Source organism: Daldinia childiae (assembly GCF_008694065.1).
Source record: "Daldinia childiae strain JS-1345 chromosome Unknown Scaffold9, whole genome shotgun sequence".
In the NCBI taxonomy this organism is placed as follows: domain Eukaryota; kingdom Fungi; phylum Ascomycota; class Sordariomycetes; order Xylariales; family Hypoxylaceae; genus Daldinia; species Daldinia childiae.
The window spans coordinates 1926237-1954014 of record NW_022984650.1 but is presented as its reverse complement, the minus strand read 5'-3'; the positions used below and the strand labels follow the sequence as shown (position 1 = coordinate 1954014).

The window sequence follows — 27778 nt, the reverse complement described above, 5'->3', positions numbered from 1 at the left end:
ATGACGCAGCATTACGCGTTACACGCTAAGGGCCATATCCCGTTCTCACCAGACGGGTCGTTAGCGGTATCACGAGGAGTATCGCGACCACAGGCTTGGAAATTGGTGCTCAATGTCTTCATTAGCCTCTTCTTGCTAATCCTCCTGCTCTGCCAAGTAGACGGGGAACGCATGAAAACGATAATCCATCTTTTTACGAAATTAAAATCTCAAGATACATTACAAGTATCTTCCACCGATTGGGATTGGAGCGATATCGAACCCAGTAGAACTTTACAGTGGCAGCGTTGCTACAATGACACTTATGACTGCGCAAGACTCGATGTGCCGATGGACTGGCTCAGTCCATCTGAGGATGCCCAGGCACGGGTCATTTTAGCCGTCATACGCCTCAGAGCTGTTGAACTTGACGACTATAAGGGTCCCTTATTTTTTAATCCCGGAGGTCCTGGAGGATCCGGGGTTTATGCACTTAAAGATCGTGGCGCACTTCTACAGGCTATTGCTGGTAAGAACTACGATATCATATCCTTTGATCCAAGGGGTATCGGCGCATCGCTTCCGCGGATTGACTGTTGGGGATCTCAAGAGAAGAGTCGCATCTGGGCATTGCAAGATGTTGGCGTAGTAAATTCCCATCCGGGAGTCATATACGACGCATTTGCACGAGCAACCGCCTTTTCACAGGCTTGTGAGAGAAATATGAACGGCTCTGGTCTTCTTTCGCACATAAGTACTGCATCGCATGCTAGAGATTTACTTGAAATTCTCCATCAGACCGGGCAGGACAAGCTCAAATACTGGGGCTTTAGCTATGGGACGATACTAGGCGGCGTAAGCATCCCCTGAGACTGAGTATATCATTTATTGTGCTTGTATCGACGAGGAGATCCTCAAATAGGGTCGCTTCTCTATATAGGCAATTCACAACGTCACCATACTAACCTCTAATAATTTGTCTAGGTATTCGCCGCGATGTATCCTGACAAGGTCGAAAGGCTCGTTAGCGACGGTAAGATTGGCCTTACGGCAATACCTGGCTAATAAGTATTAACGAGAATGTTTTTTAGGTAATGTAGATTACCGGGAATGGCACTTAAACTCATATATCAACTTTCTGCACGATACTGATAAAGTTATGGAAGCTTTCTACAACTTCTGCTACGAAGCTGGCCCTTCTAGTTGTGACTTCTACGCGTCAAGTCCGACTGCCATAGAGAGAAGACTGGCCAGCCTTCTTGAGCGGATCAGAGAGCATCCCATAATTGTGCCAGCCTCTGAATCAGGGCCTGATATGCCGCAGCTAATCACTTGGTCCCACCTCAAACGATTGATCTCGGCTTCTCTTTACCGGCCTATCTTCATGTTCAAAAAGTTCGCCAAAGTCTTGAGGGCCCTGGAAGGTGGTGACGGCGAGCCTTTCTACCAATTAGTTAAGTCGGAGAACCCGACGTCACCGATATGCTCGATAGAAGCAATACCACCCAACGTACCAAGATTAGAGGAAGGAAACGATAACGCCTTTCCCGCGATTCTTTGCGCAGACTCGCCTCCTATTTCTGACACAGTATCAGAATTTGTAGAGTTTGTCGAAAAGCTTATGCGTATTAGCTCTGCTGCTGGCGATGTCAATGCTCTCTTTAGATTAGCTTGTATAGGCAGGACTATTAGGCCACATTGGAGGTTTGAAGGTCCATTCGAAGGCAACACAAGTCATCCAATCCTCTATGTAGCCAACATGGCCGATAACATATCTCCGCTCATCAGTGCAAGAAACAACTCGCAAGGTTTCCCAGGCTCTGTCGTCCTAGTCCAGAATTCCTACGGCGTAAGTGATCGTATCTTCCGACTTCTATATAGATCCTTATAAGCTAACATAACCCCCTGTGCAGCACACTAGCCTTTCTGCCGCTTCAACTTGCACCGCTAATTATATCCATGCCTACTTCCAGAACGGCACACTTCCAAAACCAGAAACTACTTGCGAGCCTGATTATTATCCATTTCAAGATACATATCCTAATCATGTTGATGAATTATCATCAGCTTCTCGCAAGTTGTCCCAAGTCAATTGGGGTTTTCAGCCTAGATTAACCTCATAGTTATCAAGAAGTATGATTTACGATCCCTTTTATAGCCTATAGAACACAATTATAATTGATTTTAAACTACCAAGGTATCCTTTACTATATTTACTTCAATAACTCGAATACCTAGCCCGTCGTGGAATATAAGTAGGATGGATCGGCGGTTGCCTATATAAAGTATCGGAATATTAGAGCTTCGTCCTTGTCATTCTTCACTCGACAAGATTGTTTTTATCGCTAGTAATTCATTAACAACCATGACTTAGGTACACCCCAGGTACGCAGAGTAAGCCATTATGATACTTACGGTAATTCATAGTTGGGCATAAACAGTGATCCGATTAAGGCAATCGCAGAGGGCCCTACGGCTGCGTATGTTATGTATTTCATTACCTCCGTAAACTGTCGCGAAATGAGCAGGATGTCATAAGTAATGCTAGGCATTAAACTACTCACTACAATATTAACAGCAGTTCGTTCGGGTGAACCCCATTCGGGAAGAACGGCTGTAATCGAATTTGCCAATGCAGATACGGTGTCCGTCGTCGATAGGTCGCCTAGGGCCATTGATAATTCAGTCTGTATCATACCTGTGTATATACCACCAGCGATGCAGGAACCTACGCTACTCCCGACGAAGGCGAAGCAGACAACCAACGCAGTGATTTGCGGCATTTCAGCGTGGGATACAACAACCTGGGCTGGGATGAGTAGAGTTGAGCCGACCATTCCGCTGCCAATTCCCTGGATAAGCTGTACAATAAATATTTCCGCAATACTATTATCGGAACCTCGAAGGCGGAGCATAACCCCATAACCTATTAAACGTACGGTAGCACCGAGTACGCAAACCCATTTATAGCGTTTAGTCTTAGCTATTGCCAACCCTGCAACGATTGCAATTAGGCATTGGGTTACTCCGTTGGTATCTTGCGGCAGTTAGCGTTCAGAGGTGAAATCTAAGTACCTCCATATTAAAGGGAGAACGTAGTTCAGTCTTACAGGTGAAAAATGTAGCATCACGGGCATCAAGGCCTCGTGCCACGGTAACCCAGGCGTATATGTACGTATCTGTTGCCCAACGTTAGCTTATTCCTATGTGAGGTTCCAGCATTATAAGACTTTAGGATACAGATTATCACGGTTCATGTAACCAAGATAGTGCTACATCGGTAGGGAGATGTTCCAAGGATATCTTACGCGTTGCAGAAAAGCCAATGTTGTCCATCGCGATAAGTATACAGCATAGGGTTATTGTACGACTGGTAAAATAGCGAGGAGGCACCACGGGGTGTTCAGCGAAATACCGTTCATAAAAAGGGAGCGCAATAAGTAACACCGTGCCAAGTACAATCAGCGCATCAACCCATGGAGCCTTCCAACTCGATGGAGTTGTGGCAGCTAGAGTCATCGGAATGAGCAAGAGGGCTAGACCACCGCTAAACAAGATCACACCGCCAAGGTCGATTTGCGAACAGAACTCGTATAAGGAAATCTTTTCCCTGAGTACAAGCCCCTCTTTCTGTGCTCGGATCTGGTAATACAGTAATGTGGTAATAATGAAGCTTGCACAGAACGGCATGATAATAGCAAGCATACCTATCCCCCAACGCCAGCCAATACCTGTAGGTGCGGTTACACTATTGATAATAAAAGCGGCAACCCAGGGTGTAACCAGGAAAGGCCAAAATGAGAGGGCAATGCCGAAGGCTCGATACCGGGCTGTCGTCAAATCTGCAATCACGATATCGTTCATTAGATTTGTCGAGGATTGGCCGAGTGAATAAAAGATAGAGCCTGCGGCATAGGCATTGAAGGTTTTAGCTGAAGCCATGATAATGTAGGCCAAGATATAGAAACTGATGGCGATGAGGTATGTCCCACCACGGCCGATGACATTTGACAACTTGGCAATAGGTGGTTTCGCAACAGCAAATATGATCGTCCCAGCTGTACTTAAGGTAGCAAGTTTGGATAACTCCCCAAACTCTGACGAGGCATAGTTGCGGTAAATATAGACAGTGCTATTGTCGATCTCGCTATACCGACTAGATGTTAATTGGGAGTCTCAAATCCGTATGAACTTCTCGAGATTTCTTACTATACAATCATGATTAAACATAAACTAAGGATATTAGCTATATCATCCCAGGTGCCTCATCATCAATACATCTCAAATCCTCAAGGCAAAACCTACCCGATGATGACGATCAACCGACCTCTCTTACCCCAAATAGCCTGGACCACCTCGATAGCCGCCGTTCCCGTTTCGACAGAAACATCAGGAATTACCTGCTTCCCGGTATCGATGCCAGTTTTCTCCGTATTGGCCTCCCTATTAAGCTCTTGGTCATCCCGAAGAGTAGTGCCGGGCGGTCGACTTCCTGGAGGGTTGTCAAGAGGACCAGTACCGATTGCTGCCTGTATAAGTTTAATGAAGGACATATTTATGACCCTCTTAGATGGGTATAATATTCAAGAGAGTATGTCGTCTCTGATAAGAAAACAGAAATCCTACATGTAGTAAACGCTCACTTTTATTTAAATACTTACCTAACCTATGTGCTTATCAACGCTGCAACGTTATTCAAGCTAGGAAGGATAGTTGTATACATAGGTAAATATATTTAAGTTGATTAGTGCTACCCTAGATGGATCCTGTACCTCTTCTAACATACTATAGTTGCATAGTTCCCACCATAGCTTATCACGAGAAACCAATGAAGAGGGACTACACTTAGAACAAACCTTTCCGAAGAGAATGTATTGGTTATCATCAGTCTCGGATTGGGGGGTGCTGTGGGGGTATGCAGGGGATGAAGACGGGGAAGTGAGCCAGGTTTGGGGTAAGACTTCAGCTGCCAAAAGATAAGGCATGTCTAACACTACGAGGTAATTTTTAAATTCGACATGAGGGGTATCTGCGTAATATGAAGCTCACGTATGTCTCCTGAGCACTATCTTCAACTAAGATCTGCTTACATTTTTATTATAGAATGACCATAGCCGGCACTTTTTATCATGCAAGGCTATGATATATTTAGTAGTTAGAATATTAAAGATGCAATACTTATACTTCTTCTTTCGTAACTGCAGAGGCTGCAACATTTCCACCCGACGTCCCCTTACCGATAATGGGCTCTTCGTGGTGAGCGACTACTTTCTCCACAGCGTGGACAGCTTCGTCAGCTAAAGCCTTATCCTCGAATACTACCGAGAGTTGAGAGGTTAGTTTAAAGCTTATACATTTAGTTCTCGTACGATGTCAACTTACAGAAGGCCAACTCCTCTAGTGTTCTGCCGAAGGTTTCAGGGAATATAAAATAAACAAACCCTATCTCGAATGATAGGAAGCAGCAGTAAGATATTAAGTACCGCCAGCTAACGTTCTTAAGGCCGATAGGATTGACGAAGGTGGTGAAAAAGCTAGCCAAGCGGCCGAAGAGCTGGAAGAATGCGATACCGCGGGAACGTTCAGCAAATGGCCAGAGCTCAACCAGGTAAGCTACATAGAGGTTAGTAAACGCTGAAAAGTGAGTCGCCAAGGAGTATATGCTCACTATAAGTCAAGGCATTATATCCAATGTTATAACAGGGGGAATATGCAAATATCCAGAAAATCGTAGCCGCATTCGCTGCATTATTAGGGTGTCCCGATTCCTTCCCTGTGATAGCCCTCTCCATACTGATGGTCCAAGAAATATAAACGAACAGTAGCGAGATGGTGCAAGCAAGGTACATTTGACGTCTCTTGAACTTGGTGACAAGGAACGCAACACACGTTCCGCAGACCAGTTGCCAGCATGCACTGGCTACGTTGATTTGTTGTTTAAAGACCGAGTCACTCTTGCCAATCATAGCGAGGAGATCGCCAAGATAGTACGAGATGAGAGTATTACCGGACCATTGTGTGAATAGACCGAGCATCTTAAGTATAATTAGCAGACGTCTTGAGAAGATACGTATAACAGAGTCGCCATATCAGCCTCTGAGGTGGAATAGGCTCTCGGTCATGACATGTAGGCAGAGGCGACTTGAGGAAGAAGAAGAAATAATAAAATTTGACATACACCGCTAATCAGCATCCGGCGACGCATACCAGCCGTAGCAGCCAGGTCAGCCCACGACCGTTTAGAGTGTTCAAGCTCTATGTTAATTGTTGCCTGAATCTGAGCAAATTCGGCCTTTACGAATTCAGACTCTCTGTTACCCTCGCCGTGATATGTAGCCAAGACATCAAAGGCCTCTTCTGTGCGGTCTTGCTGAACTAACCACCTTGGCGATTCAGGTAGAAAGCTTTGAATAATATCAGATTATCTATACTTGCTGAAAGGGTAAACAAGCGTGCCAGGACTTACAGGACGAAAGCGATCTGCACCAAGGATGGACACATCTGAAGCCAAGAGGGGATCTTCCATGCCATGTTGCTTTCGATGCTGTTAGTTCCGAAACAGATAGCCGCAGCAGTTATTTGGCCGACAAAGTAGGCCACGTTAAAAAGCGAAGTCAGGACCGGACGTTCTTTCGGATACGCCAACTCTCCGATCAGTGATGAAGCAGAAACAATACATGTCGGTATGCCGAATCCTATTATCAACCGAGCCACTACGTACATTCCAGCTATTGCGCTCATTAGATTAATCATCCTTTGGTATTAATAATGAGTCCCTTACCGTTGACAGAGAAACCCTGAATCAGAGCACCAATTACCATGATGACAGACCCACCAATAATAGACCAACGACGACCGAATTTGTCGTTTACGATACCGATGAATGGCAGTGAAAGAATAGCACCGAGTGAATATGCGGCGGCGATGATGCCCTTAAGAGCTCCCTGAGGATCGCCAAAGTCTTCATTGTCCTTGTTAGCAAGAGAACCTTTATTAGGGGGGGGGGGATGACCTTATACATAGCGGACTTACATGTAATCCATGACGGTACAATCTGCAATGCGTTGATCATTTGCGAGTCAAAGCCAGAGGTCAACTCGATACCCATACATGTTGGAAATAATAGAAAATAGAGATATCGTAGATTCGGCTTTCGGTACCATCTGACCTTATCCTCGTTTGCGAGACGAGTGATGATAGGATCAGCCTCACTACCCGACCCAGCATTGCCCGCGCCACCCATTTCTATAGAAAGTTCAGTTGGTAAAGATGAGGGTTAGGATGCTAATTAAGACGGTGTTAACTCTATGAAAGAGATTACTATGCAACTGGTGGGCTCCCTTGTCCTTTTGAGTCGTTTCCCGCTGCCTCTTCTACCGTCTTAACCTTATAATAATACTAGGAGAACCAGCTGCGCCGTCGGGTAATATATTTCTGCTCCGCCATGGCAGCACCGTAGTTGGGGAGAAACAAATACACAACCAGGTTAGTTTTCTAGCACGTTTTCCTCTTAAACCCCATATGGGAATCGAGATTCCGGGGTAAAAAGACAGGGACCTACCCCAACTCGCATACAGCAAAATCCGGGGGGTTTCCTTTGGTTCGTTTCCTCCTTCATGGGTCATGGGCCGTGAGCTAGAACGAGCATCCCGCGGGCTATCTCGAATCTAGCCCATTCTGCTGACGCCAAGCCGCCGTTTTCAAGACTCAAGTCGTTGGACTCATCCGCTCGGCGTGCATACCATATCAGAATAGCGGCTTAGCGCACACACCAGCTTTAACCTCTTCCAGTCCCTACACCAATCGCAAGTACTATACCCAGGTCCCAACTCAGCTAACCTGGCCTGCCAAGGCGGAATCGAGGAAGACTTCGCCGATACATATCCCGCCGCCGAGGATTCAAGTTCAGTTCTATGTTCTATGAGTGGTAATGGTTATGATGCCAAGTTGATTCGATCCTCATATACATATGATGGCCGAGTTGCTAGCCTTCATTGGTTATATAGGGGAGCTTGGCATCTCGTCTAGCCGGCAACGCGTCTCGGCTGGCCGATTGTGTAGTTTGTCCTAACGGAGGATGGATTCCAAATATGTTCGACTGTGGTGAAAACCAATTTTTTGTAAGATACACAAATCTTGTCTATTAAGTCTATCTTGTGATATTGACTTTATGTATTATGCGTGACATTCTGCAGAGCCCCAATCCCCACGGTCTGGTTCTTTTTAGGCTGAATTTAGCGACTCCAGAGCATTGGTGTTACTGCATGCGATGGATTGACGATTGGGGACGGTTAAATTGTTTAGCTCCGATTCTCGAAATTCTTTTATAAGGGTGAGACTTTCCATATAATGTCTTCGCTCCAGGTGAGATCCTCTCGTATATCCCTCATATCCTAAGGACCTAAACGAGGAAGTCGAGGAGTCAGAACGGAAGCGCCGCCGCAAAGACCATGCTACTAAGAGGTTTATACAAAGCGGAGTTATTATTATTAAATCCTAGCTTATTTTTCTAATCAAACGGCATCTGCTTGGAAAAGGTTCGCATTAATCGAACCGTGTGGCTAATCCAAAAGGACCCAAGTATGTCGAACGTTACTGGGTTAAAAAAGGGATAACTCCTAAACCACATCGACAGCCAGTAAAGTATGTCTGATACATTAAATACTAGGTTCGTCAATAACTACAAGTCGAGGCTTAGGTAGCCATAACATAGCTACTCCGAGTCGAATGCCTCCCGAACCTTAGGTACGCAGGTCATGATGCCGCTGGCCTTTCATTGAAGATACGATGGGGTTGGATTACGCTCGTAGTCGTTAATAGAGTATATCCAAACGGAATAAGTTAGGTACATTAGGTCAAATAAATAAACATATTTATATGTTTTCGTACAATTCAATGGACTCCTGCGCTATGCAGCATCTATAATACACATCAGTCTTCCCTTTGTCGGCCATTTGCTCTATCTGCCTGGTCTGGACAAGTGCTGAACTGCTGCCATCCACTTCTGTTCATCATTGCTATAGTGGTTATTAGCAAGGAAACGACAGAATCTATGGGCATATAAATCACTTACCGATCAAATCGCAAAAGTTTTCCCAACACTGGTACCAGCTGTGATCGAACCTTTTCGTCTTTCACCTCGAGGAATTGTAGTAGAATAGTCTTGAGATACATTGTATCTGGGACGGTAGAACTAGTACTACCAGAAGCACTGTTAACACCGCTCCGGGTGGAATCAATGCTGGACCTTCCACTGCTTGCGACATTTGGCGCAGTACCACCAATGTTGAATCTGGCCTGAATGGTCTTGAGCTCTTTGTTCGCTTTCTCGTACCGACCTCTCGCCTCTTCTAGAAGCTTACGCAAATCTGCGCGCTGCTTTTCCGCCTCCCGCACTTGCTGTTCCGATGCATCCAAGGCAGACCGTAGATTAGTAACCGCTGCACGCATATCCTCTACCTCAGCTGTAGATTTTTCTTCGATTTGCTCAAGCTCCTCACGACGGCGACGCCACTCTTTCTCTCTCGCTTCCAATTCATCTTTCTCGCCGGAAAGTGTTCGAATCTCGCGTTCGAACTCGCGCACTTTGACCTTCAGCTCTTCGGACTCACGCGCTCGACGCCGAGCTAGGGTGGATAATTCATCTTCGATACGATCGCGTTCCTCAACAGCTGCCTCCATCCTGGCACGCATGTCTCGTATTTTCGCGTCCGCTCGCTCATCGACGTCAGCTAACATCCGACGCATTGTTTCGCCCTCGCGTGTCCTCTCGGAGAGGTGCTTCTGAACTTCCGCCAATTCTTCTTCGAGACTCTCCGTCTGGCTTTGCGCTTCCTTAAGCTGGATCGACAGCTCGGCTGTTTGATCGCGCATAGAACTAAGAAGGCCCTGAGCATTGTTGAACTGTTGTACCTTCAGCTCCATTTCCTCTCGAGTGGCAACTTTCTCTTTCTTTAACTTCGTAATTTCGTCTTCAAGTTGTTTTACTTTCGGGCGGAGTGTAGAGAGTTCCGACTGAAGGGACTCTAGCTCACGACCAGCCTTTTCGGCTTTTGCGGATAATTCTATCTTCTCGGCCTCTGCACGGCGATAGTCTCTACCAGCGACACGTTTCTCATCTTCAAGCTTAGCCCGGGACGACTTTTCAGCGGCCAATTTGTCGTTGAGCAGCTTGATTTCAGTTTCACGGTCGGATGCTAGGCGCTGAGCTCTTGCAACCTCACTTTTAAGATCCTTCTCACGTTTTTCGAGAGTACGGAGCTCGCCCTGCTTAGAAGCTAACTCTTCCTTGGTTATTTTCAGCGCTGCAGATTCTTGGCGTAAACTTCTAAGCTCAGGTTGGGCCTTAGTTAGGACTTCGCGTAAGTCCGTGAGGTCTTTGTAGCGACTTTGAGCTAGTTGCTGAGCAGCACCTAAATCTGACTGCAGAGTTTGGGATTTGATCCTCAACTCGTCAAATTCGGCTTTCATAGAATCAAATTCCGCCTGTAACTTGGAGCTCGCTTTAGTGTCAGACGTAAACGCAGCAATCTCTTTCTCCAGCTCGGAGATTCGAGACGTCAGCTCTATTTTTTCAGACTCCAGGCTCTTGATTCTCTCCTTAGCTTCAACATGGTCGTGTCCTATGTTAAGCAGGCTTTCCTGCATGTTTTCAATCTCCTCCTTGAGGTCTTCCTCGGTTTTCCTCTGTTTCGATAAACGCTCGATTTGGGTATTCTTTTGGGAGATCTCATCTCTCAACTTCGAAACTTCAATTTCGAGAGCCTCTGTCCCTGGACTCTCGAGGACGGATGGCTGAACAGGATCTGATGTTTCGTTTGCAGCAACTTCCGGGGTGTCGGTGGAAGCACCGCCTTTCTTCTTCTTCTTATTTTTCTTCTTTGAACCGCCAGCCGTAGGCGCAGCAACTCCTAGTGAGTTTGGTGTAGGCGAACGAGGTTGGACGGCAGATTGGATTTGTTTGTTTAGCTGCCCAATCTTCTCATCACTTTCAGCTTTTGCCTTCTTCAGCGAGTCAATTTCGCCAGTTAGATCTCGGATTTTCATCTCTAACTGGGATTTTGCTTCATTTAACTTTTTGAGCCCCTCATCAGACTCTGTATTCTTAGTATTAGAAGCCTGAAGAATCGTATCCTTCTCCTTTATCGTAGATGCTGCCTTCGACTTTTCGTCCTCGAGATTGACTTCTAAGCTTCGCAACGCCGATCGAGTCTGCTCGAGCTTTTCGGTTAGTGCGCTAATCTCTGCATTCCTTGCGTCCAGTTGTGTCTGCATAGATTCCCGAGTAGCAACATCGTCCCGAGTATCACTTAATTCCCGCGTAGCCTTTTCGAGACTTTCTACCAAGCCAGCACTATTCTCTTTAGCTACTGTTAGCTCTTCTTTTAGATTACTGATCTCAGACGTAAGCTTAGCGATCTCCTCAGACTTCGACGCGACCTCGGCTTGAAGTTGAGGGATTTCCTCGTCGTAGGAAAACATATCCTCGCTCAAATCCTTAGATTCCTCGATAGCTACAGGTTTTTGCCTTGGGGAAAAGACACCTAAGATAGATGATACAGGCGATTTGCTCGCAGAAGGCGACGTAGCTTGTTTCGTATCCTCGGCAACCCTTTTGTCTTCTGGCGTACTTCCTGCCTGGTTATCTGTCCGTATTGGTGCCTCTTCGGCCTTGGCGGCTTTGAGAGTGACAAGTTCGTCTCTAAGGGTGCCCAATTCCTTGTCGGCTTCTTCAAACTTCTTTTTAAAGCTATCCTTCTCGGCCGAAACGCGCTTGAACTCCTCCATAACCATATCACCCTTCAGGTTTAACTGGTTAAGGTACTCGACGAGGGCTGCTGGGTCTTTGATGGTAGTCAAGGGCGTATTCTCGCGTAGGGCCCGTTCAAACGGTTCGATAGACGTGGCCCGTCCATGTGCGATTCTATACGACCGTAACAGTTCTACAAGATTAGCAAAATCCATCATTCGCTAGATCGGGCACTATGATTTACCTGGATATGTAGCTTCTAACTTCTCGAGTTTCCTAAGCTTGCTCCTTACGTGTGGTGGGAGTTCTGCCGGTGCAGTAGGCAGGCTTGCTTTGGGATTATCATCTTCTCCATTGCCAATATGGTCTTTTGTCTCGCCATTTCGTTCGGTTGCGCTTTCATCCTTTTCATTACCCGATGGAGTCCCCCCTATCGTCTTCTCTGGCACCTCCGGCTGGGTAGGGCCATTTTCGATATCATCGTCGTCAAGTACGAAGGCGGCCTCAAAAACAGCGGGGTCGGTGTTCGCAGCGCTGTCACCATTTGAATTATCTTGGCTCGGCTTCTTGATCTTCCTTCTAGCAGAAGAGTTGGTGCTATTTGTTCTCGAAACCGATCGTGGGCGTTGACCAGGGGCGGAAGGGGAACTGGTATTAGATCTTTGCTCGGTGAGTGCTTTCTGACGAGCTTGCTCTTCAGCGATGCTGCGGTCAATAGCACCTTTTATTCTCTACATACAGATATATATCACATAGTCAGAAGCCACGTCGCTTCAAATTTAGGTATTAGATTGTATTAAACAAGTAAACGTAACGTACAGAAAACATGGTGGCTTGACGAACAGCCTTCTTTTAAAGCGCCGGCGATAAGTGCGACAATTGGGTACAACTTGAGATTGTAGCCATGCGCGTTTGCGATAATAAACAATCTTTAAAGAGTGATATGGAAATGAAGCATGGACAGTGGTACTAGTATTGGGACTGGTACTGGTATTGGTACTAAACACAACGACGCCTTTAAAAAAAAAAAGGATATAGAAGGAAAGAAAGGTAAAGATGTGTTTCCAGTTTGTTTCCAAAACTGCGACCAAACGTTGGTTGGCTGAACTGAACGAGGCTCAGCTGTGTACGGATTACCTTAGGTACACCCTGCTTTGTGTTAGGTACTGCATACATGTACATAGGTGCCGTACATATGTAATCCGTAGTACCTAAAGACACGTACACTTAAAGTTACGTGTACCTTGTTAGGTACATAATGTATGTACTTAACTAGTGACATGCACATAGATGCCTGTACGACCTCGATAGCTCTAGTGGACATAGATGCAAGTAGTGACCAATGAATTTTATTCTTTGTTACTTTCCCTAATTGCTTCACGGTTCACCTGTAATGTCGTCACATCTGTCATCTGCCATCAGGTCGCAACACTTTCCTTGCCTAATATCAGTTCCTATAAGATTCCTATAAGAGATACTTAAGTTTTAAACTTAAACACACATTTCTGGCCGTCGCCTTATATTTCTTTATATTTATTATATTCTCGATTCTTTCTTACTCGACTGGCCTGGACGCCATGGTCTCTCGACGGTAAACCCCGTCTTTATTTCTAAGTCATGGTGTCTTTTTGGCCTTGGAAGGTTAGTGGGGGGAAAATAACGTCCCAACCCGACGATTTCTTCGTCTTCCATGCCTATGATTCTTCTTATCTATTAATATTAAAGAATAACTAAAGAAATAAAACTAACTATTTATTCTTACGAGCAGGGCGATGTCTCTTCCCCGTCCTCTTTCGAGAAGACCCTCTCGACTCTATCTAACAAGATCACAACCACCCAAACTCAACTTGACCGAGCGCGATCCCGTTCCCGTCGCATCAAAGTTCTCTGGACTCTCTATCTCGCTTTCGCTTACCTCGTTTACGCTGTTGTCTTAACCTTAGTGGTCGGGTGGCAGAACATAGGTCCGTGGGAATGGACTGGAATGGCTGGCGGCCCCGTGTTGTATGTTGTCACCATGACAGTTCTTTGTTTAATATCAAACATCTTGCTTACAATGAATCATACAAATTAGCATTTATCTCGTTAGGACCTTCACCAATGCCTACTTCAGCTTTCGCATCGACACACTTGAGTCTCGTCTCAAAGACCACCAAACCGAACGCGCCAGTACAATACAAAAGCTGAAAGATGCTACCAAATACGACTCCACCCTAGAATTACTAGAGAAGTATGGAGGTTCTGGAGAGAAGCGTGTCCAGCCTAGAAAACAGACGATAGAAGGCGAAAACCTCAGCAGCGAGCAGAGAAAAGGGGGCAATAAGAAACCACGACAAGGTGAAGGTTCCGATATTTCTAACTCGAGAGTCAACATTCCCCCTCCGCCAACCGCCAACATTCAAAGACCACTTCAGCCTCCGATTCTAGGAGCTCCGGAGTCTCGCCCGGGCTCTTCTCGTATACCCAACCATCACGCACCACACCTAGACCAGCAATCTATGGAAGAATTCGCCCCTAATGCTGGCCCGCTTCCTCCATCATATTCCCATTATGAAGTTAATACAGGTTCACACCACTGGTATGACCGTATCATGGACCTCATGCTTGGTGAAGATGAGATGGCACCCAAAAATCGAATCGTATTAATATGTAAAAATTGCCGCCTGGTGAACGGACAAGCTCCTCCGGGAACACAGTCATTATCGGAGTTGGGCCGGTGGAAATGTATGTCCTGCGGAGCAACAAATGGAGAAATGGATGAGGGTAAGAAGATCATTCGAGAAGTTCTCAGATCAAATGAACCAAGCACTGCATTGGGAGGCGATGATCGCGATAGTGATCTATCAAGCGACTTGGTCAAAGGCGAGAATGACAGCGAAGATACTGGAGATACGGATGGAGGAGAGGCGCCCACTGCCACTCAGCAATCGAACCAGAGGTATCGCAACAAAAAATCACAAATGGTTCCGTAAAACCTAGATTTTCGACGCCATCAATTATATTATTCGTCAATCTACCATTCCATACCCATCTACTAGGTGAGGTCTCGATATGGTATCTATCAGAAAACAAGGACAAGAATTACATAATAGAACGGTATAGGAGTTTCTATCCATGTACATATAGGGAGCTAGAGGTCTTCGGTATTCAGTACTCAAGGGGGGGAGGAGGGGGCGGGAGGGGTTATATTATTAAGTAAAGAATTTATATATTTGCTAAACGCACGGCAATGTTTATAATCGCTAACGTAGTCCTAGAGTTGATCAAGCAATGTAAGAATAGTACTATCAGACATAGGTATTATTTCACCTAGATATCCAGCGCCAATATTCTACCAGGGTGACCATCCGAAGGCGGGGTTATCGTCTTTTCCCCCAACGATCTTCCAGATACTAGGACAATATAGTTGTTCTATAACCCAGTATTACTTGATTTACTATATACGCTAGTAGTTTGGCCGCACACGCGGTCGGCCTTTGGGATCATCTGCGAGCTGCACGATGCGGGATATATGTGGAGGTAGTTCGGCAGGCTTGATTATCCCCGCATGTTCATTCCAGCTCCGCCCTTTTCAGGTGTGCCCTACCCCGATGTACTATGTGTAAGCTCACTCACGGTGATAGTTTTCACTACTACCTTCTATGTTAAGGATAGTAATAATAGCCGGATTTTCATACTTAAAAACCTTATTATTGTCTCTATAACGCACGTGTCCATCAACTAATCATTTTAGCAACTTGTTCCAAGGTGTCTCTTCGGAGCAATACATCTTTCTAGGAAGGTCACTAATGTGATTCAAGTAAGTTCACATTGATATACTGTTTCTTAGTGAGGCTTCTGCGGCTGTTCGAGGTGTATATAATGTACGAAGTTTCCCACCTGATCTTAATTGCCTTTGTGAATGTGTCTTTCCAGCAAGCATCCTCTAGAGAAGGTATCCCAAGGGCTTTGCTCTTATAAATACCGAATAAGTTAGATTGTAGTCTTAAGACTTAACCCCAGGTTCCAACTATGAGGCTGTCACTTTCTCTTCTCTTTGTCACGCTGGTGACCTCTTCGGTTGCTAGTCCCTTAGTGTTAGATTATTCCGAAAGTACCATTCAGAAACTTAAAGATCGCCGGTCTGCAACTATAAAAGCGACTACACAAAAACGACAATCAGCTGGAACTACGGAGAATGAGTTTCTTCAAGGCGGATGCCGGGATATCATATTCATCTACGCTCGTGGCAGCACCCAAGATGGTAATATTGTAAGTCGCTCTTCCAGTTTAGCTACTAGACGTAGTTATTAGTTAACCATTTGGCACATTGCAACAGGGAGACGACCCAGGTCCGCAAACTATAGATCAACTCAAAGCTGCATTGGGTGCAAATGCTATAGCAGCTCAGGGGGTCGACTATCCAGCACTGCTAATCGACAATCTGAGAACAGGGGGTTGTGACCCTGAGGATGCTGACAATATGCGAGCGTTGATAACGCAAGCGGCAACTCAGTGTCCGTCATCGAAACTAGTAGTTTCGGGTTATAGCCAAGGGGCTGCACTTGTTCATCGATCGATCGAATCTGCATCAACTTCTGTTAAGAATCGGATCTTCGCGGCGGTGACTTATGGCGACACCCAGAAAGCGCAGGTGCGTAACCCTCTGAAGTCTCTTAAATTGCGTTAGGAAGTAATAAGTAATGCTTCCTCAACAAATGAAAGAACGCAATCAGTTTTCCTATAGTTAATCTACCCATACCCCTCAGTCAACCCAGAGTATACAGATATTAACCGTTGCTACTACAGGATGGAGGGAAAATCCGAAATTTCGACGCGAGCAAGACCCTAATCCTATGCCACGACGGCGACGAGGTTTGTAAAGGTACATTAATTGTAACCGACGCTCACCATGAGTACCACGATCTTGCCCCCGACGCAGTGGATTTCATTGTTAGCAAGGTTTAGCGATGTCGACTTTATTTTATTTTGGTTAAAATTTTAATTTGTATGATGATTGATGTGGATGAGCCTTAAACCTGCCTGAGTGGACACGCCGCCCTCCAGTGCGTACTTATATCAGTACGATCAGAAGATTAGAGTGGAGGTGTAAGGAGGGTATTGTAGCAAGTCTAGATCCGATCCATATAAATATAATAGAAGTTCATACATTTAGTTGTGCTTTGTAAATATGAATCTTCAGCTAATACGATATATAGTGGTATGCGTACTTGGATCAATTATGCCTACCAAGCTGTTAATTATTAGTCGTTCTAATCCGAGTATAATCATGAACGTGGTATGTTAAAACTCAACAATAAGCTAATACCTAGCCGCAGTATAGACATCTTGATGTTTAATTTTTTGAAGCATATGGTTCATATTTGTTTTGTTTTCATTTTTCAGCTGGGTAGTCAGCGCGATAGGGCTACCTGCTAGGTGGGAAGATCGATGTAGATCGGCTTTATGCTTAACTGTTTCTTGAAGCAGCACTTATGATATTATCTTTAGTTATAAAATAGTTTAACTTGTAAGACTGCGGAAATACATTGTAGGTGAGATGTACTTGGACGATATAATATGACAAGATCTGATGCCCCACCAGTATGAAGTTCTATACATATTTTAGTTACATCTTACATAGAATCATGTGTAGTGGGGGTGGAGTGACTTGTGGATTATGGACGAAACAATGGTTGGACCGTGATCCTACGAAACGAGCGGATCGTCAGCCGCTTCCGAATAGCAAGATATAGTGTTTAATCTCAGGACCTAACCTACACTATTTCACCACTGCCGTGGGATCTGACCGGCACGGGGATCGGCACCGGATGAGGTTCCATGGTTCCTCGAAAAGAATATTCCTTGATTTTTAGGTACGTGTCTCATGCAAGATGCATCCTAAAATTGAGCTTACAATAGGGGACAGGCCGCGTTTTGCTTTACCATGTACCCACTTTGCCACTTAATAGCCCTGTCTTCCATGTTCGAGAAGTCGCAACGATGTAACTCTAGGCCGTCAACGCGCAGGCATCAATACCGATTACAGTCAACTGGACCGCTTAAGCAGGCCGTCGGGACTGCAAGCTTCGAGACTTAGAGGTAGCGTTTGCAAGGAAGGGAGGTTCAACTTGCGCACGTATCCCATTGGGATCCGGACATAAAAGTAAGTATCTAGATTGGCGCGTATAAGATGTGATTGAATAAGCCCAGGGATTGTTTAACTAGTTAAGTAGTAGGTATGTGTGAATTCTTTTTGTCGTCTTTCGGCATAACTTTAGGTATAAAGTAAGCACGTCTGACGTTGTGAAGGACCTGAGAATCTTCCCAATTTGGTACAATTATATTCGAAGGATTCGAGTGAGCAGTGGATCCAACCGCCTGTCACATCCTGTCACTTTTACAAGGTAACTTAATGGTAATGGTAATCAGGGTTATATGTATACATACAATATGCACCTCGTAAAAGTAGGAGCAAACATTCGTTACCATCCCTTCTCATCATCCCTTCTAATTCCTGCCGTCCGTCTTACTTTATCTTTCATCGAGCGCGGTGTCCTGGGATTTCATTCATTTTACTCGTCTATTATTTTCATCAGCTAACTCGTACTTTATTTTATTTTCCCTCTTTTCTATAAATATTCAGAAATTTATTACCTGTTCCTGATTCGATGCTGCCCTTTCGTTTAACCCACCTCCGATGTTCGATGTAAGGCTCCGGTCCATAGAGACTTCACGGCCATTTGCTTTCCTAGCGCGCGTTGTCGTAGAGTAGATCATGTCGGAATTCCGCTATTCGACTGATAATTTCGATGAGCCGGAACCAATATCCAACAAGCCAGAAACGATCTGGGGAATCGTTATATCATGTATGGTATGTCACCTATTATGCAGGCATTGCCTTTGCCGATTCGGCTATGCGCCGGATAATCTTAAATAGATAGACCTTGTTCTCACATATTTAAAACATTAGATACTATCGTGGATATGTGTTTGTCTTCGACTGTACGTACGGTTCAGGATTGTTCACGCCCCAGGCTGGGATGATTTATGCGTAGGACTTTACCTAGTAAGCACCGCTCATTTCACGCCTGGTAAATGGTCATTAGTTAACAATATTACTCTCTGGAAGCTCACGATAAGCGCTGGATCAATAGCAGTATGCTTTGCAGTTACGTACGGACTTGGCCAGCACTTCTTACAACTTGAGTCGTGGCAGACCAATGGTTTCTTAAAAACATTTTACGTCGCAAACGCAGCATACGTAACATCAACAGCATTGATCAAAGAGGCTCTTTTACTACAGTACCTACGCGTTTTCGATCAAGGAGTATTGGTTCGCCGGTTTATTATTGCGCTGGTCGTTTTTACGGCGCTCTGGGGATTTGCATATTCCTTTTTAGCTTGGGTCCCATGCGTGCCGGTTCACGACTTTTGGGCCACAGGAAGTGGTTCAACTTGTTATGGATACGGTTCACAACATGCTAGACCATTTGCTGCTACATTTGAGAGCCACGCCGCTATTAACATGGTTCTCGATATTATGGTTCTTTTAATACCCTTACCATTACTTTTTAAAGAGGGTTCGACAGCAAATACGCGTGTGAGATTAGCCGCGTTACTTTCTATGGGCATCTTGTAAGTCTTTCGTTTCATGCACTCACTCTAAAGACAGTACCACTTACTCATATTTATAGCGTGCTTGTCTTTGCGATTTGGCGGCTAGTGACTCTTATCGAACATAGAGTAGCGACAATCCCGACAAGAGATCCGACGTGGTATGGTCCCATTAGTATCGTCCTAGCCGTCTTAGAAGTTGACGCCGCGAGCATCTGTGCAAGTGTCCCTATTTTCTGGCCTGTGCTCAGGGACTTAAATTGGGGTAAGATCTTCGTGACGCAAGAAGTAGATATCACGAGGGAGACGCGATACATGGAAGATGACGAAGATCGTTTAACTCATGGGACAACGCATAGCAGAGCAGGCAGTAATACGGATTTAGGGGCTAGTGGCGGGAGAGGATCGAGGAATAAGGAAACGTACTATCAAGATTCGTATGTTTTAAGCCAGGTAGACCCTTTCCGACCATCGATTGAGCGCGTACATGCGAGCGCGAGGAGTGATATAGCGAAGCATGGTTCGAGAAAATGGATGAAATTATGAGATATGGTTGGTCACACGTGTAATAAGATCATTGGCTATACGTCTCTTTAATTCTTTTTTCAGCGTTGCCCTTTTCTTTCTCTGCTAACATCCATTGAAGAGTTGATGAACTGTGTATATGAGCAACCAATTCTGAGGACGAGTATAGCCGTTAGAATATCGTAGGTGCAGAATAATCTAGTTATTAACGAAAGTGGTGCTTTGCTTTGCGTTCCGATCCCTCCACAGTGCTTTCTTTTCCAACTCCTTTTCTGAGCCTTGCCAGGTGCGTCCCTGAAGGTGTCTCAAACACAATCTTTGCCCATCCTCGGGATAGTAAAGCCAAGTAGCCCACTTAATCCAATCACCTTGCTTCATCTGGTTTCTAGCCCGCTGTCCGACGGTATCCTCGATGAATGCGCCTCGGGGGATAGAAAGCCTTGTTGGGAAGATGCGAGACAGGTAGTGCTGAGTGGATACCAGATGCGGTTTATCGTGCCAGAAGAACATTGGAGTTAAAGGGACGTTTACTCCGGACTTCGTTATGAAATCACGCTTGAGAGACGAAGTAAGCCCCTTTAACTCGGGAAATCGTGCGACATGGGCCGAGTCCGCATAGGAAAGAAGGCGTATGGATGGAAGACAAACGTATTTGACTGGTGCGCTTTCATCATCTTCAGTAGCCCACATGACATCGAGTAGTGGTTCTATCGGAACATCTGAGATCAGTGGCCAGTCATGTTGTTGTACCCAGGCAAAGGGTGTCTCGGTCAACCTCAAAGCGGATCGTATAGCCAATCCAAACCCCAAGCGTTTCGAGGGCTCTATAAATATAACTCGTTTATCGACTGTGTGAGCTATTGAAAAGGGGACGAAGTTTGTCTCAACGCCGCTATAACCAAATTCAGCTTTACCTTGGCCGTAGTCGAGTCTTCGCTCCTTATCGTCATGAACGAATTCCCCCAGAATCAGCTCCCTGACTTCTTGCTTATATAGATCAAAGGTTTTGGCCCCTTCTGGAGTAACTTGTCCTTTTTTTAACCTTGCATGAGATGCAATACGATCATAAGTATCAAAAACAACTATCACTCGGCAGAATAGCAATGTTGTACAATAGCTGCGAAACGACGATAAGATGGCCGATATGAGTTCTGTAGATGGCGCAGAGGGTGTCGGCGATGTAGTAATAATTACTGTCAATAGGTTGGATATTGGCTGGCCCGACACAGTTATTGGGGACATTGCGTTTGGTTAAATAAATGTAAGGAAAAGAAAAAAATAGGCTTGCGAAATCTGACTGATCTGACATGGTAGCAGGTGGTCGTCAGCTGCTGTCAGCTGAGACTGTACTACCCCTATTCTATCTCAAAGCGTAGTATCACTTCATAATAAATCATTTCGAGGTCTTGCCACTTACTGAAAAGTATTCATTCAGACAAAATTAAGTGCAAACTACTATTCTTAAAGTCAATTATTCATGTACGGAAACGCTTGTAAATTATCAAACCTAACGCTAGGGCTTTTGATGCTATTCGGAGGTCACCTCCTTAAATACAAAGATGTATAAAAGAAAAATAACAACAATGCCACATCCTATGAACCACTAGAGTATGGATATTTTCATCTCTACCTAAATCCTTTTCCAGTATGCTAATGCAATCTTCAAGTTGCGCTCCTAAAGTCAGTCAAAGCTTGTGTCTTGTTCAGTTTGGTCTTGAGCATTGAGGAAGAGGTCACGATTATGGTAATAGAACTCTCTAATAACACTCTCAAAGCTCACAAAACTCTTATTACACGTTCCTTCGTCCTTGAATTTCCAGTTGCATTTGTATCTGGACGACCCTAGGGCATCATTCATAGTCTCAGGAACAAGAACCTTCATGGCATGCTGCGAGCGTAGATGCTCACGCACTTCAGACTCAGTACCCTGGAAACCACAGCCCTTCCACATGCAGCAGTTGCCGATATGGGTATATTTTACATGCTCATTTAAGTTTCCCTGTGTCTTTCCTTTGTACTTGTTGCAATACTGGCATTTAAACCGACGCTGTTGGGAGTTCGTAATGTTTGCCTCGGAGCGAATACCGACATGATCCATATCAATTAAGCTGTCTTCGAGGATATTATGGAAATCACTTCCCATAGGGGTATTATCATTGGCATGGCTGACACTTGTAAAGCCAGCACCGCGGTGATAGTCTGTAGAAGGATCTGTATATGAGGTGGGCTCGCCATATAGGTGGTTAGAACCAAGATCGTGTGTGTACGTAGGATCGTGGCGATGATAGAATGCATTGGGAGGGGTACTATCAGAATATCCAATACCAGGATCGTTGGCGCCTAGACCATCGAAACCAGGATGGTAAGTATAAGGGTAGTAAGTACCCTGAAAGGGGACACTGAAAAGGTCATCATAGGTAGCTCCCATGGGACTTGGGCCAACGTAACCGGAACCAACGATATCATCTTCTGCAGTTCCTATAATAGATTCGTACATATCAGTGTCATATTCAATCCTAAGAGTATAATGATTTAGAAAATAAATATTCGAGAATACAGGCATATAATTTGACGTTCCCTGCAAACTATACCCTCAAGCTCAAACCATTCTTTTGTCCTGAATAGGGACACCGGGATACTTCAGACTTATGATACCCTCCAGCCTTATCGGAACATCGAGAGATTCTCCAGCACAACCCTGATTATCATTTTATTCGAAAGGCCGTGGGTACGGACGATACAAGAACAGATAAAATCGTAGTTTTATTTAAATCGGTAGATATTGCTTTGCCGATTCATTTTAATGAAATTTAGAAGATTAAGAGAAGAAAAAATATCTAACTTACCATTATTACAAAGCCAGGAGAGCAAGGCGTCCTCCTGACTGAGTGGCCTTTCAGTTGGTTGCTGGTGACCATCCATATTATCGAACATAGGAGTTGATGTTGCTATATTATATCCGGATCCTGGGACAAAGATGAGAATTAGGTGCCTATATTTCTGTAAATAGTTTTTAGTAGTAGAAGATATCGTCTAGACAAGTTGAGAATCGCGATATTTGGCATTTCTAAAAAAAAATTCTGATCATCGTGAATCATGCTATGTTTATACAATGCATCTACCCATTACGCTCTCTCAAGGTACCTGCCAATTATTATGATATATAAAGCAGTGACTGGGCAAGAAGTATTGCGAGCAAGTTGAACATCGCATCTTTATCTAGGAGCCTCTAATCATATTTCTTAGGCAGTTACCATATGCATTCCTACGGAGTTTGCCTACTTGTTACCTGCCTCAGATAATGATAAATTACCTAGGTAACTTGGTATCTTATTCTTTCCTGTGGCATAAAAGATACCTAAGCTGCCACGTGCTTTACATTGAAGAGTCAGGTAAAAAGATTGGGCGTGACTCATCTTAGTAGGTAGATGAAGCTGCCCAAAAAATATTTATTCTTAGAAGGATAGCTGTGTCAACAAGGAGAGATTCCTTAGGAAAATATGTTCTAAAGAATAGGGAAAAATAAATTGCCTCCTTTCGATGGATCCAGTATCAGGTCCCTTATTTAAGTCTACACTTTAAAAGTTCAAAACAGCTCGCCTCCAAGACCTCAAAAAGCTCATCTATATCAATGACATCGCCTCCTTTCATCGGCATTTTTGCGAGATAGGTGCATACACCTAAGTAGAGACTGCTAGTCTTTTTAATACCCTTTTCTATTTCCCAAGTAAAAAACGAAACTTCGTTCCGGATTGGTCTATCCGATTCCAGCTCGTTAAGCAAACGACAGATATTGGTTAACCCGGACTTTAGACTTTTAATCCATCTTCTGGGGAATTTAGTCATTGCGTCTAGACCCCAGCGGTGACGAGAACCCCGCAGGTAGTAGGACTATTACCATCAATAGCGCCCAATTATCTACAGGGAAAAGTTAGGGGGCTCACGCTTTCGTAGCAATATCGAGTGTCACAACAGCCTGAATAGTTATAGATTAACAACAGGTTGCGCTCTATTGGGGACTTGGAGACTGTGGAGAACCTCATTAGATTGTCCATATTGCCGGCCCTCCCTAGCCATCCTCCAAACCTGGGGTTATGGGGTAACGGGCCAGCTAACGAGATGAGCGCTTCTTGGCGTCCTTGGGAATCCTATAGATCCTTCGGCACTTGCAGGGTTGCCATCCTAATACACACGTAAATACGACTCCTCGTCTGGCGTAGGTATAGGACGTTGTAGCTCTTATCTCTGAAAATAATAATAATAATACGACTGCTTACATCGTCTCAGCTTGTAGAATGCACGACGCATTAAAAAAGTAAAGATGACGATCAAGGACAACGACACTATACGCGCACATTGGCGATGCTTTGTGGCATGCGGTCTCATGGTCCTTTCGCCGTTTCAATATGGCATTGACTTTGGTTTGATAGGAGGCATGCAGGCGATGCCAGGCTTCCTGAAGGTTCGTTAACTCAAGCATTATACCTTAGGTATTCTTGAGTGTTACGTATCTATTCTAACAGCAGTTGGACAGATCTACGGGCATCCAGCTCCGAATACATCAATCGGCTGGAACATCTCGACGGTGCGGCAACAACTAATTACGTCGCTGATGACCCTTGGTGCTTTCGTCAGCTCAGCTACCGCAGGCTTGGTGGCTGCGAAATTTGGTCGAAAGACCTGTCTGTGGATGGCTTGCCTTGGCTGTGTTGTTTCTAACATTATAATGATGACCACGACAGATATCAATGCCCTTTACGTTGGAAGGCTACTAAATGGATTAGCAAATGGTTACTTTATGACTTTCTCTCAACTATTTATCCAAGAGAGTAGTCCAGCCAAGTACCGTGGGCTCTTCCTGACCGCGTTCCAGTTTTGTACCTCTTTCGTAAGTCAAACATTGCCGCTGGATGGTTGGTAAGTTCTAACCCAGCTTCCTAGGGCACACTAATCGGTACAATCGTGGACTGGGCAACGGCATCGCGGCCTGATCGATCAGCTTATCTGATTCCTTTAGGACTTATCTATATTGTTCCTCTTTTCTTGACCGTTGGCCTGTTCTTTATACCCGAGTCTCCCCGCTGGCTGATCCTGCAAGATCGCATCGAAGATGGTCACAAATCCCTTAAGTGGCTAAGGCCGACTGGTGCGCAAGTCGACATCGAAGTCGCGGAAATAAAGGCGGCCATTGACAAAGAACGTGAGATGGGTAGCCAGGTCAGCGTGTTAGATATGTTCAAGAATCCCATAGATAGGAGACGTACGATTCTCGCCGTCTGCGGAGTAACCCTACAGGCTGCTACAGGCTCTATGTTTATCATATGTAAAGTCATCCACACCAACACTCACGTTGAAAGTTTTCTCACGGGTTTCTCTAGCATACAAGGCATACTTCTTCACTATGGCCAAGGTAGCCAACCCCTTTGCGATGGGTTGCGTCCTCAGCGCAATTGGCCTATTTGCCATCGTTCTCAACTCCCTGATCGTAGTGCGATACGGTCGACGCCGCGTGCTTCTAATGGGTGGTCTTGGAATTTGTGGCATCCTACAGTTAATCGTCGCAGTGGTATACGATCAAAACCCTGGCGCAAAGGCTACTGGTGAAGTTCTTGTAGCGTTATCATGCCTTTACATGATGAGTTACAATGTAAGACCTGAACCCATTTAGCGAACAGAATAAGGATCGAGGCTAATGACGAATTTATAGGGAATGGTCGCGACTTATGCCTGGTTAAGTGGCGGCGAGCTTCCGTCACAGCGTTTACGCAGCTATACGTTTGGGTTGGCAGCAGCTGTGGCATTCTTTGCCGCTTGGCTTACTACCTTCACAGCTCCCTGTAAGTTACTGAATATGCGTTCTAAAGGACATATAAAAGTTAGTCTAGGGATTCAAAAACTAATCTTGGGTTCTATAGATTTTATTAATCCCGATTCTCTAAACTGGGGCCCGCGATACGGTTATATCTGGTTCCCAAGCTCAATCGTAGCTGGTGTTTGGGTATACTTCTTTCTACCCGAAGTCCAAGGTAAACCAGATTCCTGTCAATTAACAAAACAGTTGCTAACAGCAAGGTATAAAGGCCGAACATTGGAAGAGATCGACGAAATGGTAAGTGGAACATACAGATATTTATTTGACCTTATCATACATTTGACTAATTATATTTTTCATAGTTCGAGGAGAAACTGCCCGCACGGAAATTCAGGGGATACAAGTGCGTTCGTCGACTTGCTATGGATCAAAAAGTAGATACCCAACACGAGGAGTAACGGTATGCCCAGATGTATTTTTGATCATGTAGAAATGAGAAAAATACTTGGTATATATATTCGAAGTGTGAACTAAGAGGTAGGGCAAGACTCCTGAGTTAGCTACCTATACAGCGCATGTTATGCCAAGACGCAAGGGTCAAACTCTTAATACGGTCTGTAACGAGCATAAAAAATATATTCTATCCGTGACCCATTGAATACCCAACAGAAGTTTCTGAAATTATCAAGTCCAGCGTGAACAGATCAGATACATCATACGTATTGATACCCTGTTTTGATTGGGATGAGAATTAATGTCTACCACAGGCTTCTTATCATGAGAACGTGGTATAGGTAATGCACCCTACCCAAGCCATAGCCACATAGCCTCATAGCGATCGGCAAAGTAAATATGATTTGGGGTTTAAATGTATGCATATCAAAGTCTCAATTGTTGGCGTCACGAAAAGCTATATCCATGTCCTCGTCGTCACTACTGAAGTCTCTATCAGGAGGGATTGGGTTAGCAGTATAAGGATTACAAAGAAATCGTTCTGGGTGAGACGAGTCGTATCGAACTACGAATCTGGGCAGCGGTTCATTATGTAGGAATGGTGGAATTTTCTTCCGGGGTTTGTTGGTGAGAATACGCAAACGCGAATATGCTTGACAAGCTGGAGAATGTTCGGGGTTTGCCTCTAAGCGAGGGCGAGTGGAAGCGTTTTGGAGCTCTTGAAACCGCTCCCCAAGTTTATTTATAAGTTTTCGTATCTTTGGCCGCACGTCGTCACCGTTGAAAAGTCGCCTTCGAAGAAGTGGCGAGAGATGCTGGAGTGAAATATCAAGCGTGAATGGTAGGCCGGAAGTTTCCGAATTTTCTAGCAACTCCTCGACCGATAGATCTGAGAGAAGCTTGCAAGAACGGTCCTTGTCTAACATTGATATTCCGTACTCATCCAGCCGTAGAGATTTTAGAGCTGGTGGAACTGGTGTATCAAGGATGTATTTGAATTGGGTTTGACGAAAAGGTCCAAGCTGAAGGTTCGAGAGGACTGGGAAGTTGGAAAGCGAGAGGAGTAGAGTCTTCCCATCTCGTGAATATTGGCTGAAGCGGTGGATACGGAGGCTTTCGAGACTCTCGGCCTGCTGGCCAATAGCGTGGTTAAATGCGTCCGTATCCTCGATGGCGAAGGAGTCGCCCATCATCCAACGGTGATAAAACATCTCACAAAGGGTTAGGCTCTGTAGCGCTTTCGGAATTGAGAGAATGGTATGTAAAGCTTTAATAGAAACAACGCATTCGGTAAAGATTAAGGATTTGAGCGTAGTTTTGCGTTGGAAATCTTGTAGCTTTTCTGCTTGCCAATCAGTTGATTCATTTTGGCCTATCTTGGCACAGGATATTTCCAAGGACTCTAGGCAAGGAAGTAAGAAGATTGGACATGTCGGCGCTATGTCCCAAAATCTTCTCTCTGTCCCAGTCCAATGGAGCGTAACTGCGTTGGGAAGTAAGTATCATATATGTGCTATGAGAATACGTTGGGACTTACGAGACCTGAGGCTTTGAAGAGGCCTTGGTGCTTCGAGGGATTCGTTTAGAAGGGAGGCTTGCGTAAATGCTTGTGTGTAAGACTCTTTGAAAAGTCCCCAGTGAGTCCCTTTGACGGATCGAGGCTG

General features: G+C 44.9%; 9 protein-coding genes across 11 annotated transcripts; 5 read left to right on the top strand and 4 right to left on the bottom strand.

Annotated features, from left to right (window-relative positions):
* On the top strand, positions 1-2102 carry GL218_07725 (uncharacterized protein; the record flags this gene model as incomplete). Its single annotated transcript, XM_033584497.1, has 4 exons — positions 1-834; positions 964-1012; positions 1071-1828; positions 1893-2102. The coding sequence occupies 4 exons, from the start codon at positions 1-3 to the stop codon at positions 2100-2102; spliced, it is 1851 nt and encodes a 616-aa protein (XP_033432643.1).
* A 197-nt stretch (positions 2103-2299) lies between these two features.
* GL218_07724 (Siderophore iron transporter mirC) lies at positions 2300-4532 on the bottom strand (the record flags this gene model as incomplete). Its single annotated transcript, XM_033584496.1, has 7 exons — positions 2300-2324; positions 2395-2489; positions 2544-3016; positions 3090-3158; positions 3288-4135; positions 4189-4212; positions 4285-4532. The coding sequence occupies 7 exons, from the start codon at positions 4530-4532 to the stop codon at positions 2300-2302; spliced, it is 1782 nt and encodes a 593-aa protein (XP_033432642.1).
* Positions 4533-5157: 625 nt separating this feature from the next.
* On the bottom strand, positions 5158-7222 carry GL218_07723 (Lactose permease; the record flags this gene model as incomplete). Of its 2 annotated transcripts, none has more annotated exons than XM_033584495.1 (7): positions 5158-5297; positions 5362-5592; positions 5648-6014; positions 6158-6383; positions 6446-6707; positions 6761-6967; positions 7012-7222. In XM_033584495.1, the coding sequence occupies 7 exons, from the start codon at positions 7220-7222 to the stop codon at positions 5158-5160; spliced, it is 1644 nt and encodes a 547-aa protein (XP_033432649.1). The 2 variants fall into 2 exon arrangements, with proteins under 2 accessions (XP_033432649.1, XP_033432650.1); XM_033584494.1 differs by having other exon boundaries at positions 6761-6940.
* Positions 7223-8938: 1716 nt separating this feature from the next.
* Positions 8939-12556, bottom strand: GL218_07722 (Golgin IMH1; the record flags this gene model as incomplete). Its single annotated transcript, XM_033584493.1, has 4 exons — positions 8939-8996; positions 9053-11921; positions 11973-12459; positions 12548-12556. 4 exons carry the CDS (start codon positions 12554-12556, stop codon positions 8939-8941), a joined length of 3423 nt encoding a protein of 1140 aa, XP_033432648.1.
* Positions 12557-13345: 789 nt separating this feature from the next.
* On the top strand, positions 13346-14700 carry GL218_07721 (uncharacterized protein; the record flags this gene model as incomplete). The annotated part of the gene is made up of 3 exons (XM_033584492.1): positions 13346-13369; positions 13497-13732; positions 13803-14700. The coding sequence occupies 3 exons, from the start codon at positions 13346-13348 to the stop codon at positions 14698-14700; spliced, it is 1158 nt and encodes a 385-aa protein (XP_033432775.1).
* Positions 14701-15739: 1039 nt separating this feature from the next.
* GL218_07720 (putative cutinase 1) lies at positions 15740-16675 on the top strand (the record flags this gene model as incomplete). The annotated part of the gene is made up of 3 exons (XM_033584491.1): positions 15740-15979; positions 16047-16361; positions 16517-16675. 3 exons carry the CDS (start codon positions 15740-15742, stop codon positions 16673-16675), a joined length of 714 nt encoding a protein of 237 aa, XP_033432647.1.
* A 1810-nt stretch (positions 16676-18485) lies between these two features.
* Positions 18486-19870, top strand: GL218_07719 (uncharacterized protein; the record flags this gene model as incomplete). Its single annotated transcript, XM_033584490.1, has 3 exons — positions 18486-18581; positions 18681-19345; positions 19405-19870. 3 exons carry the CDS (start codon positions 18486-18488, stop codon positions 19868-19870), a joined length of 1227 nt encoding a protein of 408 aa, XP_033432364.1.
* Positions 19871-20047: 177 nt separating this feature from the next.
* Positions 20048-21091, bottom strand: GL218_07718 (putative feruloyl esterase-like protein; the record flags this gene model as incomplete). Its single annotated transcript, XM_033584489.1, has 1 exon — positions 20048-21091. The coding sequence occupies one exon, from the start codon at positions 21089-21091 to the stop codon at positions 20048-20050; it is 1044 nt and encodes a 347-aa protein (XP_033432365.1).
* Positions 21092-24170: 3079 nt separating this feature from the next.
* GL218_07717 (High-affinity glucose transporter RGT2) lies at positions 24171-26119 on the top strand (the record flags this gene model as incomplete). 2 transcript variants are annotated; one of them, XM_033584487.1, is made up of 9 exons in its annotated part: positions 24171-24311; positions 24384-24531; positions 24592-24737; positions 24791-25172; positions 25228-25496; positions 25557-25686; positions 25765-25875; positions 25930-25958; positions 26024-26119. In XM_033584487.1, the coding sequence occupies 9 exons, from the start codon at positions 24171-24173 to the stop codon at positions 26117-26119; spliced, it is 1452 nt and encodes a 483-aa protein (XP_033432358.1). The 2 variants fall into 2 exon arrangements, with proteins under 2 accessions (XP_033432358.1, XP_033432357.1); XM_033584488.1 differs by having other exon boundaries at positions 24384-24737.
* Between the last annotated feature and the right edge of the window lie 1659 nt (positions 26120-27778).